We start from the raw sequence: 15,634 nt of genomic DNA, 5'->3' as shown, positions 1-15,634 counted from the left end.
GTAAATAACCTGTCTTTTCTCTTCAATTATCTTTGGTGTTTGCTCATCGTCTATACTGTTCTACAGTTTCATTATAATGTATCTGCCAATAGATTTTTATTTTCCCGCTTGAAACTAGGTACAACTCGTCAGTCTGAGGATTCATATCACTAGTCAATTCTGAAAAATTCTCAGTCACTAGATCTTCAGTTACTATTTTGTCCATATTCTCTCTGGTCTTTCATTCTGAACCCCTGCTAATGTCTGCTGGCCCTTCTCATTCTGTCTTCTGTAGTGTGTGACCATTCTTTTACATCCACCATTTCTCTGTGCTACATTTTGGATAGTCTCCTCAATATATCTTTCTTCTGGTTCATTATTTCTCCTTTTAGTCCTATTCAACACAGTTGGTAAACTGTGTTTGGGTTTCGTTTTGTTGGGGTTTTATGCTATATTTTACATTTCTTGAAGTTCTACAGATTATCTTTAAAATTTTCCATTTTTTTCCAAGGTCTTGTTCCTTTCTTAGAGTTTCAACTCATTTTATATCTTCTGTCATTCTTAAATAGACCTAGTCTTTTTTTTCCAGTTTGTCATTATACCACAGGTTGAACATCCCTAATCCAAAAACTTGAAATCCAAACTGCTCCAAAATTCAAAACTTTTTAAGCCCAGCATGACACTATAAGTGGGAATGTCACATCTGACCTCACATGACAGGTCGCAGTTCAATGATGAGTTAACGTACAGAAACTTTGTTTCACGCATGAAATTATTTAAAATACTGTATAATGTTACCTTCAGGCTATGTGTTTAAGATATATATGAAACGCAAAAGAATTTTGTGTTTAGGCCTAGGTCCCATCCCCAAGATATCCCATTATGCATACACAAATATTCCAAAATGAGAAAAAAACTCAAAATCCAAAACATTTCTGGTCCCAGGCATTTTGGGTAAAGGATACTCGACCTGCATCTCAAGTTCTTAGGCTCTAATTATCTGTGTTCACTGACTCTTGCTCATCATGGAGGATTGCTGCCTCTTATAGATTTTTTATTTTGGTTTTAATTTTGACTATGAGCTCATACTTAGTTGGCCTTCTTTACTGCATGAGAGTATGTTATGACTTGGGTTGTATTTCAAAAGATTTTTCATTTGATTCTGCCATTAGTAGCCCAGAAGTAATGTTTGTTAATTTCTTAGGCTCAAAGGGTTCCTGGACCATTCAGGTAGTTTCAATTGCCCAGGGAAGACTTCCTCAGGAGCCAGAAAAACCAAGCAGGTTACCTTACTACCTCCCTATGTTAATGGACGAGTTTTGTTTTCCTGGTCTCTCTTTTATCGAAGACATAGCCCTTGTTTCAACTACCTATTGATGCATCACAGGTCACACCAAACTTGCGGCTTCCAACAACAGTAACTACCCATTTTGCTCACAAACCTGCACTTTGGGAAGCGCTCAGAGATGGGCTTTCCACAGGGTCTCTGTTTCCTCACAGCATTATGACACTACTCTAAGAACAAGTATCCCAACAGGCAGCAGGTGGAAGCTGTCTCTTCTGATAATCTAACTTTGCAAGTCACATCATATCATCTCTGCCACATTTACAGGCCACCCAGACTCAAGGGAAGAAAACAGAGGCCTCGCCATCTCAGTGGGAGGCTTGTCAGCATCACATTGCAAGAAGAGCATGTGGGATGGGAGATATAGTTACAAATATTTTTGGAAAACACAATCTGCCATATGTTTTAAGAGTCCGAGTTAGGCAGAAGTTTCAGATCCAACTTCCCCACCCTGCATAGCCCAAGGTCTTATCTCCTTTCCCCATGTAGATGTTAAAACATGTGTTACTAGATTCCATGGACTTAACAGCACCACCCCCATGCAGCATAGCTGCAAAATCTGCACACATGTTAACAGCTTACCGTACTGATATTAAATTCCTCCTTCATTTCTGGCACCTGTGGGCTTCCCTTTCTTTATTGCAAGTTTAACTATGCATTTAAAAGTATTTTTAAAACATTTCACTCAGCATTTCTATGTGCTTGTAAAAACTGAGAAGGTTTTCAGGTTATCCTCGTCTGTCTCTTGCAGAAACCTAAAACTTCATCTTAACTTTATTCAAAGGAGTATACATTAAGAGGATAGAGGAGGAGACGCTTGGAATGCAACAGCCAAGCCACGTCTTCCTTGCCCTCCCTGGGATCACATTACACACAAAAATTTCTATTCTTATTTTTCAATTATGTAAGCTTGTACACATGTAGCAAGAGTAAATATTTGCTATTATCTCAATAGGTGGTACCACAATTCCCATTAAGGGAGCAGAAACTGGTTTGCATTTAGGCAAAAATAAGTTGAAAGGAGTATAGAATGTGAGATGCTAAGGACAAGGGTGTGAGCAAGAAAGATAGTCAAGCTGCTGCTCTACATGAGAGATCCCAGGAGTGGCTTTGATTCCTAAAAGGGAGGTGGAAATAAAGGGTAAATAATGGAGGAGGGTAAGGATAAAAGGATGTACAGTGGTAGGTCAGGAACGGCATGGGCGAAGTGGTCTTTAAAATTTTTGTTGGTGGTAGAATGGCTAAATGGACTGTTGAAAATCAAACTGAATTTAAATGGTCTGCAATTGCAGTGCATAGTGTGGATCTCTCTTGTTCATCCTTTCTTAATCTTCAGTCAAGCTCTACTTTGACCAACGCCTTTGGTTCTCCAGAAAAAAGAAGGAGGAGCTTTGTAGCACATCTGAGACTATGTCAGAGCAATAGGAAGATAGCCAGAAGCAAATAGAGGAAAGCAATCGACAGAGGTAGAAAATCAGGGTCAGAAGAACACCACCGTCCCGGGTACTCACGGAAGCATCGGGGAGTGCTCTGAACTTCCAAATGTCAGCACACGACAGCAATGTAAGCCTCTTCACCTATATCTCAATGGACTGGGAGTTTCCAGCTGACATCTGAGTTACATGTATGATCCATAAACTCCTAGAAGCTACTTATGGTATCATCAGCCAGTCCACTGGTGGACCACTGGCTAACATATTAGGGACCTAGAGATATGTCTTTGGATATATTTAAAAGACTCTATCAAGCACATTCAAAAAGAAAAGGCAGAGTGAGTCTCAGTGTCCTGCCCCCTACCCCCATACACATGCCAGTCCATCACTCTGACCACGGCCATCAGTGCTTTCCAGGACACGGTGAATATTCCTCCGCTGGATGGGCTCCTGCAGAGAGCTCATGACCCCATGACAGGGATGTCATACAAGGGATTTGAGCTTTAGACAGAGTGGTGAGCACTGGACTGGATCATTTGTAAACTCTACTAACTTGAAATCTTTCAAATCCCAGTGAATACATCTGTTGACTGAACCAAACTAATCGGCTTGCCTGATAACAACTGTGTCTGATGAAAGGGGTGGAGAAAGGGGGTAAGATAAAGAGGTGAAGCCCCTTGTGGGCAATCAGAGAAATTTTGGGTCAACATAAGTTGCAGTCTAACTGTGGCTCTGAAACACAGATGTGTCACAGGTCACTGGGGGAGCTGGGAGAGGATGATTATAAGTGTAGGAAAGAAGCTAGTAGCCAGCCGTCTTGTGTTCTTTTGTGTTGCTTGCGTGGTTGATTGGTTGGTTGGTTTTTGTGGTATGAAAACTTAACAGGAGAGCTATCTTCTTAATGTATTTTAAAGTGCACAATACCATATTGTTAACTACAGGGATTATGTTGTACAGCAGATCTCTACATCTTATTCATCTTACATAACGGAAACTTTATACCCATGGAGCAACAACTTTCCGTTTGCTCCTCCCCACACCCAGCTCCTAGCAAACACCATCCAATTCTGCGTTTCTATTAGTTTGACTATTTTTGCTTGCCATAGCACCCAAAATGTACCTGATTTGTCTGTCCTGGATCCCTTATATGGTTCTGTCTAAAACGTAGTACATGCCCCTGAGAACACTGAAAGCCCAGCCACCAGCCACATACCCCCGCCCATGGTATTTCTCAGTCATTCCTCCCACTTATTTCTTCTTCTTCTTTTTGTCTTCATCCATCCCCAGTTCAAGCTCCCTTCTTTTGTCACCAACTCTCCTAGCTATAACAACTGATCTAGCAAAGTTCCCTGACTGAACTCTAGCACTGTCTCAGACATGATTTTGAGTTCCCCCTGGGGCTCCACACATGGCATCACCATGTCATAGGTGCTGCCTCCCTCTATTTCAATCAATCCCGGCGCTCACCCCACTGCACACCTCTGCCTCCCATTTCCCACCTCTGCTGAGGGAAGGGGATCATTCACCCAGCACACAAATACAAAAAGCCTCCCCTTGCTTCAGTCCCCCATCCACCGTAAGTACTCCAGCTCTTTCACAGGAAAATCTATTTCCAAAAATACCTGGATTTTTAATTAATCTCTATTTTCTTATTGCTTTTGATACCACTATAGTAGTCCCCCATTATCTGAAGGGGTACGTTCCAACAACTGCCTGAAACCAGGAATGGTGCCTAACATGATTGCTGTTAATCAGAACACGATTCTGTTCATGTCTACCATCCGCAAATTTAATAATACTTCCATCTTATCCTGTCCTGTGGCTGTAACTTTTGTAGCTTTAGTGTAACAACAAAACTAGCACAAATTTCTGTTTCCTTCTTTACAGTTTCACAGACAGAAAATTTGCTCTCCCTGTGCATCTCAGCAACCTTGGCATACAATTTTTTTTTTATTTTTTTTCTTTATTAAGGCAAGAACTTTCACCTTTTCACTTAAAGGAAGCACTTGATGGCTTCTCCGTGATGTATCTGAATTGCCAGCATCAGTAATCTTGCACTTTTTACTAAGTGCACTTTGAAATTGCACTTAGGCAATTCCTAAATAAAATCAGGGTGATTTGAACACAAGCACTGCAATCTGATAAACAACAGGGCTCCTAAGTCACTAACTTGTGGGTAGCATCTACACATGCATCCACTGGACAAAGGGAGGATTAACATCATGGGTGGGGCAGAGTGAGATTTCATCTCGCTATTCAGAGCAGCACTCAGATCAAAACTTGTGAATTGTTTATTCCTGGAATTTTCCATTTCACATTTTCAGACCACTGTTAACCACAAGTAACAAAACTGGGAAAGTGAAGCCGCGGATAAGGGAAGACTTTTGTATTTTCTTTTCCACGATTGCTCATCTTAGGGGAGAAATTAGTCCTCCCTCAGGGAAGCAATCAGAACTCCAGCATAGAGCTGCCCAGCCACAAGAGCTTTGTGGGCGCTGTCTCCCTCGCTCTGGCTCCTCCAATGCCCTAGACTCCCGACAGAAGCTCTGTCCAATGCACTGAATGCAGTGTCTTTTACATCTTCTAGAGGAGAGAGACGAAATCAAAATCTGGGCTTTTTCTGCCACACTGTGGCCATGTCTGAACACTACATGTGGCCTTCATTCCCTTACATGTGGTATTGAGAGTTGTTTTCATTGAAGATTAGAAGTTACCTTCTTTACCTGTTATCCCCATTCAAGCCCTTAAGCCTCAGCTGATGCTCGCCTCCTCCAGAAGGACTCCCTTGAATTCACCTCCATGCCAGGTTGGCTGAGGCCTCCCCGTTCTGACTCTCCCAGCTCCTCCTACCATTCGCTAGCATTTCCCTCCACACGCTGTATTGTAGCAGTCACTTCTGTCTCCCTAATTAGATTGCGAACTCTTTGAAGACAAACCGACTCATCTGTGTTATTTCCAGGGCTCACAGACGAACAGAAAATTCTTCAATAAGTATATATGAAATTAAAGAAAAAAGAGAAGAAGAGAGAGGAGGAAGGCTGAAAACTCAGGGTAATAACAACCACCCACATTTATTGAGCGCTTGTGGTATACAGTCCCTGTGCTTCATATAATGGATTCCAGGGTATCAGGGCCAATATCCACCTCTGCTGCCCCAGCTTCATCCAGCAATTGAAGGGTCCATGTCTGTCCTGTCAGGGGCTTCCTGGACTCTAGTCCTTCATATAGTCCATGACCAACATCTGTTCCGATGTTCAGTGACCACTTAACATGTTTTTAAGTATTTTAACATTCACCCTTGCATGTGATCATCCACAACAACTTGGAAATAAGTTCTAATATTGAGAGGAGAAGCCGGCTGGGCTTCTGGGTGGGGTGGGGACTTGGAGAACTTTTCTGTCTAGCTAAAGGATTGTAAATGCACCAATCAGCACTCTGTAAAAAAGCACTAATCAGCACTCTGTGTCTAGCTAAAGGATTGTAAATGCACCAATCAGCACTCAGTAAAAATGGACCAGTCAGCACTCTGTAAAATGGACCAATCAGCTCTCTGTAAAATGGACCAATCAGCAGAATGTGGGTGGGGCCAAATAAGGGAATAAAAGCAGGGCACCGGGGCCAGCAGCTGCAACGCTGTTGGGTGGGCCTCCAAACTGGCAGATTTGTTCTTTCACTCTTTGCAATACATTTTGCGGCTGCTCACTCTGGGTCTACGCTACCTTTATGAGCTGTAACACTCACTGTGAAGGTCTGCAGCTTCACTCCTGAAGCCAGCGAGACCACAAGCCACAGGGAGGAAAGAACAACTCAGGATGCGCCACCTTTAAGAACTGTAACACTTACTGCTAAGGTCTGCACCTTCACTCCTGAAGTCAGCAAGATTACCAACCCACCAGAAGGAAGAAACTCTGGACACATTTGAACATTTGAAGGAACAAACTCCAGACACACCATCTTTAAGAACTGTAACACATGAGGGTCCGCAGCTTCATTCTTGAAGTCAGCAAGACCAAGAACCCACCAGAAGGAACCAATTCTGGACACAGTATTGTCCTAGGAGCAAGGTGAGGAAAGTGTGGCTTAGATGGGTTAAGTTACCTGCCCACGGTGGCACAGAATTCATAATTCTGGACACAGAATCCAACTGCAGGCTTGACACCAGCGCTTACATACCTAATGGTTTCTGAGGACTCTCCCACTAGCATGTAGGAGACCCTTGAAGACATATTGTGGAGGGGTTTGGGGAGTGTGTACACTGGCAATGGGAAGGCTCACAGATGTTTATGATGTTAGGATAAGGAGCATTTAACGGAGCAGAAAGGGGCCTGCTTACGCAGTCTTCATTCAATCAGCGTTTGCTCCTACACCAGGCACAGTCAACCAGAGAGGGCCCATGGGCTCAAGGAGCTGTCTGTCTAATAGGGAGACTGACAGATGCATAAAATAGACATCTCCAGGGAGGAGGGCTTTTAGGGCTTGGTACTACAGGGCAGCTTCACCGGCATCCCAGAGAGCAGGACTAACAAGGGACCCAGAGCCAGCTAACTTCATCCCAGAAGTCCCCAATGTCAGGAGCTCCAGCCACAGTGGGTTCCAGGAGCTCCTCACCAAGTTGAGGCCTGGACCTGAGCTGGGGAGGTCAGCTGTTCCCCACACTGCCCTGGTGCCTACCATGCAGTATCCACATGGGGTAACTTCCATGCGGCACCATGTGAGGTGCCCACCATGAAGTACGCACATGAGGTGCTCCGCTGGCTCACCCTGCCCACTGGAGAGCAGGGCAGTGCCCACACCCGGTGGCTCTCGCCTTGCAGCTGGCCTTGTGATGGATACCATTCTCAAACCATTTGCTGGTTGGAAGCCGGCGTGCCTGCATTCACACAGCATTCTCAAGTCAAGGTCATTCTCAACTTCTCACTCTCCTGGACACTGTCATTCTCCCAGCATTTGTGAGGGGAAGAGATCTCTGCTTCCTTTGAGTCCCCCTCCCTCCCTCCTCTCTAACCCCCACTTCTGGGAAAATGACTTCCCCATGTTACTGTATGTGCCCACAGTTACTAGACAGATGCTCCAATTGAAGTCAGGTTGATCAGAAGCCACTGCTTGAGCCTGCAATGATGGGGCAGGGGTGGTGACGGGGCCTGGTAGAGCCAGAGTCTCACAGGACTCACTCCACAGCATCCACCACTATAACCAGCCCTTCCCCTGTCCCCACTCCCAGATCTTCTCTGCTGACCCCTAGAGGGTCCAGCCATCACAGCAGAAGCTCTGGCCCCCCATCCCCATCGTGCCTGATTCCATGCCGGGCAATGCACACTGTCAAGGCTTTCTGTCTTGTTGGAGGCAAAACTTAGAGAATGTTGCAGTACTTCATCTTCCAGTCTCAAAAAAAAAAAAAAAAAAAAAAAAATCTATCATCTGAATCCCCCCAGTCTTCCCAAACTGAACTCTTCATTCACACCACACAATGAAGGTCAGTTTCAAGGTGGTAAAGTGAAGTGAGCATCAATCGGACATGCTACATTAAAAATAATTTTTTTTGCCTTCCTAAAAGTCACTTAATCTTTCCCTCTCTAGTATTGACTACAAAAAGACTTAGTAGCTCATGTGCCATCTGACTTTTTCCAGGGCAATGATTAACTCAGGAGATTTTTTTTTCTCCTTTTTTCCCTATATCAGTCCAACCTAATTGGTTTGCCACTAATTACTCGTTTCCTATACAGATATGTGTTCATCATGTCCTCACTTGTCTCAAGCTAATAAGCTTTCAAGAGATACATCATCCTTTCAACCCAGTCATACAGTTGAGAACTTCACACAAGAAATCACCTTCCTTTGTCTGTGAAAGGAATAATTGCCTCCACTCTCATACAAGGACCCCCCACCTTCCTCTGTCCTGTGGTGAGCCTCGGGAACTCCCATGGGGGAAGGGGCACCCAGCACAGCCCTCACAGCGTGGTTGGGTCACGATTCCAGCTTATTTATTTGCCTGACTACTGCTCAGGAGTTGAAGGAAAAAAATGGGATAAAAGCATATTCTTCAACCTCATTGAGCTGCGGGATGAAATATCTATTTTGGAAATAATGATTCCAGGTAGGAGGGCAGTGAGGAATGGGGCTCATGAAAAGCGAGTGTTTTATTATACAATTTCTAAAATATGAGCACTTCATGCTCTTTCATTATTGTACATTATTACAGTTCTATAAAAATCATTTCTGGGAAATCAATCTCAACATTTCAAAGCCTTCCAAAAAGTTGGGAGGCAGAGTTTATAAGAAGCCCTGTAAATAGAGAAATTATACTTTCAGCTTTACGTAATAAGATTTACTATGGCACTGTCCACACTCAGACCTAGTCAACACTGCATGAGGAATGCAGTGACTGGGGATTTGTAGAGTTCCTCCCATGCCACAATTTCAAAAGACATCAACATTTTTCACTGCCCTGGAAAAACGTCATACAGCGTGTGAGCTACTAAGTCTTTTTGTAGTCAATACTAGAGAGGGAAAGAGTAAGTGACTTTTAGGAAAGCAAAAAAAAAATTTTTTTAATGTAGCAATGTCCAATTTTGAATATTTTCCAAGTGAGAAAACAGAGGCCTGGATAGTGTGAGTGAAATTACTTTTACTGAAAGCCAGTGAGGCAGCGATAAATCTGTTTCTGTTTACAGCTCTACCATTTCTCCACTTGGTGCACAGTGGGTTTGGGGAGCATCTCCACTCCACCCTGATCCGTGTCTAGTATTTCCACTCCCTTTGGAATCCGGGTTTTCATTCCAGGGAGTGCATTAACTTGCTGGATAATTTGCTGATCACACTGTTACAGAAACCATTTAGAGGCTTTAGACTCCTACTCTTTCACAGGGATCAAGACCTGGAGACAAAGCAGTCAAGGGAAGCCCCATGGCCTAACCACAGCCCTAGGAATATCCCCAATGCCTAAGGAAACCCATTCAATCCATCTGAGCTTCAAAATGTCACCAAATTGAGGAAGAGCCAGTGGAGTAAGTTCATAAGTCCATGTTGAATGGTGATGATGCCTTCATAGCTACAAGCATTTCATGTACGTCTCCTCACTTTATCTTAAAACATTCATAAAAAGGATAGTCCACAGCACGTCTCAAACTCTAATGTGAACAGGCATCCCCTGTAGATTTGTTAAAATACAGATTCTGACTCAATTGGTCTGAAGGAATGGTGGGGGGACTGAAGCTCCACATTTCTAAAAAGCACCCGGGTGATGTCGATTCTGCTGCTCTGAGGACCATACTTGGAATTGCAAAGGCTTAGAGCACAATTTGGAAACCATAGTTCTAAGGACTGAAAAGGCAGTAGCAATGAGTAGCTCACCAGCCTGGGCTCAAGTGGGATATTAACCAGATGATGACATTTCCTACATTACTGTTTTATTAACACCTGATAGGATTGAAGAGCTATACCGCACAGGGGAAAGATCTCTGGAGAACATTTTCTGATGGAGACCAGGAAAGGAGTGAAACAAGATTTACTCACGAGAGAAGCGGGCCAGTGATCTGGCATTCTTGTCTCCAGCTTCATTTGCAACTGGGAAAAAAAAAACATAGGATACAATTTAAAATAAAGCACATGTGTCCACCAAATATGCCCCAATACAGCCAATCCCCTGGATGCTTTGACATCAGGCTGTATTTAAGAGTTTTTGTAAGTGAATAAAAGCAACTTCACTCCCTCTGTTTCTGTATTTCCAAGGCTGCCCTCAACACCTAAATGACGTCAAATGTCTCAATCATTTTGATTAGAATATTTGGATGAAGATAGAGAGGATCTCAACAACATCCAGTTTAGTAGGCCTAAAGAAGTTAATTGGCTTCCATCCACTTAGTAAGAGGCATGCGCACCAGATTCCAAGCTAGTGGACGTCCTTTGGCTCCAAGAGTCCTCTAACAGGGCTGTCTGTCAACACACTGATGCACCCCAAGCATCAAAATGAGTCTGGTTTCCTAGGATCCATAGGCGCAAAGCCGAGGCAGGAATTTGGGAAGATAAAAAGCTGGTTTATGTTCAGAAAGATACTAAATTTAGACGCTAACAAACAGGGACGTTCATCAATAAAATTGTTCAGAAAACTGCCCTAGAAACCTTACCCCTAAAGCTTCTCAGCAGGGCAGGCTACCTCCAGCGAAAAGCCTCCATATAATTTATCATTGGATATAGTCATATTTAATGCCCCTTATAACTTATGAACCCATTTTATTGGGTAAAAGAGATGGTTATTAAGAGGAAACACAAGTTTCACTCACTTTAAATACCATGTTTCATGCCCATAAACATTATACCTTGGTGGTTATATGTATACATAGCAGATAGACATGGGTATTTGTGATCTACTTGAATAAACACCCAAAGCAATCAATAAGAAACACGTGTTCATTCTAGCTGAGAAAAAGCACTCAATGCATCAGCAGAATAAAGGAGATTGCTAATGTCATCATGAATGTATGAGAAGTTGCAGCAGCAGGACAAAACCAATACAGTAACTACTTTCTAAACTTATTACATGATTTTACAAAGAATGAAAAATTGAAAAATTTATTCCACCGTCTCACAAAGGTAAGCATTTTAAAATTTACTACATTTGGGCAATTTTAAAAAAATTAATAGATTCCATCTCAGTATCTTTTGTTTTTCTGGCATTAGCTTTGCCTCACCATCTCCACTCTATTACTAATAAGGGCAATTACTAATTTGGGCAATTTATTACTAATTTGGGCAATTTTTAAAAATTAATAGATTCCGTCTTAGTATCTTTTCTTTTTCTGGCATTAGCTTTGCCTGGTCATCTGCACTATTACTAATAAAATGTTATATAAAAATGACCAGCAGGGGGAGACAATAATTCATCCAGCTCCCATCCTCTGTCAAACGGCAGCATTTCAAAAAAAGATGGGCCTGGCGCGGGTGGCTCACGCCTGTAGTTCCTGCACTTTGGGAGGCCAAGGCTGTCGGATCACGAGGTCAGGAAACCAGCCTGCCCAACATGGTGAAACCCCATCTCTACTAAAAATACGAAAAATTAGCCGGGCGTGGTGGTGGGCGCCTGTAATCCCAGCTACTCGGGAAGCTGAGGCAGGAGAATCACTTGAACCCAGGGGGTGGAGGTTGCAGTGAGCCGAGATTGTGCCACTGCACTACAGCCTGGGTGACAAAAGTGAAACTCCATCTCAAAAAAAAAAAAAAAGAAAGAAATGAAATAATTACTACACTCTGTACCAAATACATTTTAAAAGATTTCCAATTCAAAAAAAGATCCAGGACTTCTAAGAGCAATAGCTATTCTTGCTGTCTTCTCAAATGTTTTGTAGAACCACTACATGAATATAAATAATTCACATTCATATTCCTGCCTCCATTCAGAGCTACATCCAAAATATTTCAGAACAATGGTCAGCTATCTCGGTAGAAGTCTTTAACCACAACTGCATATCCTCACATCAGGAAGACTTGGATGTTATCATAGCTAAGTATTAAAAGAAATCTTATGAGCACTTGGAAAACTCTCAAGAGTTTTCTATAACCAAAGTTGTCTTATAATAAAAAAAGTAAATAAAAGGAAGAAAAGAGAGTGGGGAGGGAGGGATGGAGAAAGAAGGAATGAGCCCCAGTTAGGTATAGACATGAATTTCCATGACCTTGAGTTCAACTTGTTTCTTCCATTTAGACACTGTAAATGTCTGAAGAAAGAAATAGAGCTGGGTGGGGCATAGTGGCTCACGCCTGTAATGCCGACACTTTTGGGAGGCTGAGGCAGGAAGAACACTTGAGCTCACGAGTTTGAGACTAGCCTGGGCAACATAGTGAGACACTGTCTCCACAAAAAAAAATTTTAAAAACTTAGCTGGGTGTGGTGGTGCATGCCTGTAATGCCAGCTACTCAGGAGGCTGCAGTGGAGGGGTCACTTGAGCCCAGGAGGTTGAGGCTGCAGTGAGCTGTGATCAAACCACTGCACTCCAGCCTGGGCAACAGAACGAGACCCTATATCAAAAAAAAAAAAAAAAAAAAAAAAAAAAAAAGAAAAGAAAAGAAAAGAAAGATCCAGGATTTTACCAAAATCTTTGCTGCAGAAACTTTAAAATGACATTTTGAAATGGGATTACAAAGACCATTGCAATTGCTGAGAACACAAGCAACCACCTAAATACTCAGTTTGGAGTCTGCACATTCTCCAAGAGTATGTACATTCCTCCAAGAATAAAAGAACAGAGACACCAATGTCGCTATTTCACGTGCAGTAATAGCCACATCTTCACTCAGCCAGGCCTTCCCTGCCCACCACCCTATCCAAGGATGGGAATTGCTGACCCAGCTCCAAGTCACGCCAGGAAAGGCAAGAATCAGGATCCAGGCTAGTGGGACACCAGGAGAGTTTCCTCTATCCAAAAGGAATTTGAACCTCACCACCAGCGTGATTTCCCTACAAACATACCCAAGGCCACACTCCACTACTGGAGGGTCTCCCAGCCCCTACAGAACACAATCCAGCTCACCTGCCCCAACTTATTCTCCCACCTCATTTCCCAGAGCATCCTCCAGCACGTAGTCACATGCGATAGATGGACAATGCATTTCACACACTCTTTCTGCCTGGCTTTGGCTCCTGATGCCCCCTAGTCTTGGTGCACTCCTCCTTCTTCTTCACCTGGCCAACTCCTTACTCATCCTTTAAGATCTAGGTGGAGCGATTCACCTCTGAAAAGTCTCGTCGCTTCACACCCCACCTTCTCCATCCCCCAGATCTCTGCCCATATGTGTAACTCCCCTTCCCACACCTGCCTGTTGTTCTCAAACTTCAGCAGCATCAGAACCACTGGGTGGGTTTCTTAGAATACAGTTTCTAATTTGATGCATCTGGTGTGAGGCCCAAGAATTTACATGTCTGACAAGCTCCCAGGTGATATGGTGGATGCTGGTCTGGGGACCATAAAAGCTACCCCACCAAGGCAAGGATCATCACTTTCTATCATTGTATTTCCATTCTTTTATACAGTGACTATGCATTCAGTCAATATTTTTGGAATTCAGGTAGACTTAATGCCACAAATGGCTTAGTAGACCAGACATCTCAGACTGCCTTCCAGATGACTATAGAAAGTCCCAGGTGTGTTTTGTTTGGTCTCACAGTGCTTTTAATTTTTGAACAATTGTCAGCCCACATTTAAAACCAAGAGATTTCAAATAGAAATACATATTACTGGCTTCCTTCAAATAACTGGGGTGATTGGAACACAAGGCCCCCATCCCACATGACAGCCATGGTTCACCACTGAGATGCCCCCTCGGGTGGCTCTGCCTCCTGGATGTTCAGAATGCAACTCTATACTGACTGTTGTTGGACTATACACTCCGCATGGTCTAGAAGGTAGGTGAAAACAGAACCTCTTAAAGAGCTTAAAGAATTAAACTAAACCTCAACAGATGCTAGCACCACAAAAGTGCTGTAGCCCAGCTCACCGAGCCCTTCTGTCCCCAGTGCAGAACTGCCCAGATGCGTCCACCAGCACGCTGCAGGCCTGCTCAGACACACCCAGCCTTCTCCACCGGCACAGGAGCCCTCAAACACTGCTGCTTGCCTTGCATGTTTAAAAGTATACAGCAAGCTTTCACGATAAAGTAGATGCCTTGCATGTTTAAAAGTATACAGCAAGCTTTCACGATAAAGTAGATGTTCCATTTATCAGGTGCAATTAGAGTTTAAATGTGGTGAGATCTTATAAGAATGATTATGTAGGTTTATGGAAAGTTATCTACGCCACAAAATACAGATTCCAGTTCAGAATGCATAATGATTCTGTCGACGTTCAGTTGAGTGTCTAGGCTACATGTGTATATAGGCACAGAAGGATGAGTAGAAGTGTGGTCACCAGATATATTAACAGTTAATTCTCCTGTGTGGTGGCATTTGAGAAAATCTGTAACTTTTGAAATACTTTTCTGCGTAAACTCAATAGTTTATGATAACCATGTGTTTATAATCAGGAAAAAATGTTTTTATTAGAGGGTATCAGACAATTGGTTATTGCTCTGTTTCAAAATCCATATATTATTTTGGATGTGTGTGTATATATGTACATGTGTATGTATATGTATGTATGTAAATGAATTTTTATACATACACGTATAAATGTTTGTACTATTTTTATACATACATGTGAACATATATACATATTTTTATATACATGTATGTAAAAAAACATGCATATATATAACATGTGTTTTAGATTCTGATTTAAGAGTAGTCCTGGATCACAGAATCCAAGGCACCTGCCATCTCTAGTCCAAGAGGGCTCCTTGTAGGACTCAAGAAAGGCATCTTTTACTCCTCACCACAGGGATCCCACGCATTTTAAGTCAGTGGTTTTCAGCCCTGGACACACATGAGAATCACCTAGGGAATGTTACAAAATATTGATGCCCAGACTAAAATATTGATGTTGAGAACAACAGGGCCTCTAGGGGTAGGACTCAAGCATCAGTGTTTTTTAAACCCCTGATCCCAATGAGCAGCCGAGGTTGGGAAGCACTAATAAATGCTGCAACTCCATACATCCTTACCAAAGCAACATTCAGGGAGGAGGACGTGGCTCTGGTTCCTTCAAAAATAATCACCCCCATTCAGTTCTTCTTTTCAGGATGCTATTGCTTTGTCAAAATCCTGAATCAAGCAAGGTATATCTCTGCTTTAAAAAAACTTTAGCCATTAAGATGCAAACCTAACTATGGAGACCTATTAGTGGGCAACTCTGCATTGTAAAGAGTTCTTTATAAAAGGATTCACCTCGCATTGCCTCCATCCTTCAGCATATGTGGACTGAGCTCTGCCTGGGCACTGGGCAGTGAACT

The 15,634-nt window shown here is 42.8% G+C and overlaps 1 protein-coding gene across 1 annotated transcript in view; it reads right to left on the bottom strand.

The window, feature by feature from the left end:
- PDE1C (phosphodiesterase 1C, calmodulin-dependent 70kDa) overlaps positions 1-15,634 on the bottom strand; it is a 583,126-nt gene that overhangs the window by 483,133 nt on the left and 84,359 nt on the right. Inside the window, exon 2 of the mRNA XM_011972179.1 lies at positions 10,270-10,320. Coding sequence (XP_011827569.1) covers positions 10,270-10,320 — 51 coding nt within the window. The remainder of the gene's footprint in view (positions 1-10,269; positions 10,321-15,634) is intronic.

This window comes from Mandrillus leucophaeus, unplaced genomic scaffold (genome assembly GCF_000951045.1).
Source record: "Mandrillus leucophaeus isolate KB7577 unplaced genomic scaffold, Mleu.le_1.0 Scaffold128, whole genome shotgun sequence".
Lineage (NCBI taxonomy): Eukaryota > Metazoa > Chordata > Mammalia > Primates > Cercopithecidae > Mandrillus > Mandrillus leucophaeus.
This window is presented reverse-complemented; position numbering and strand designations above follow the sequence as displayed.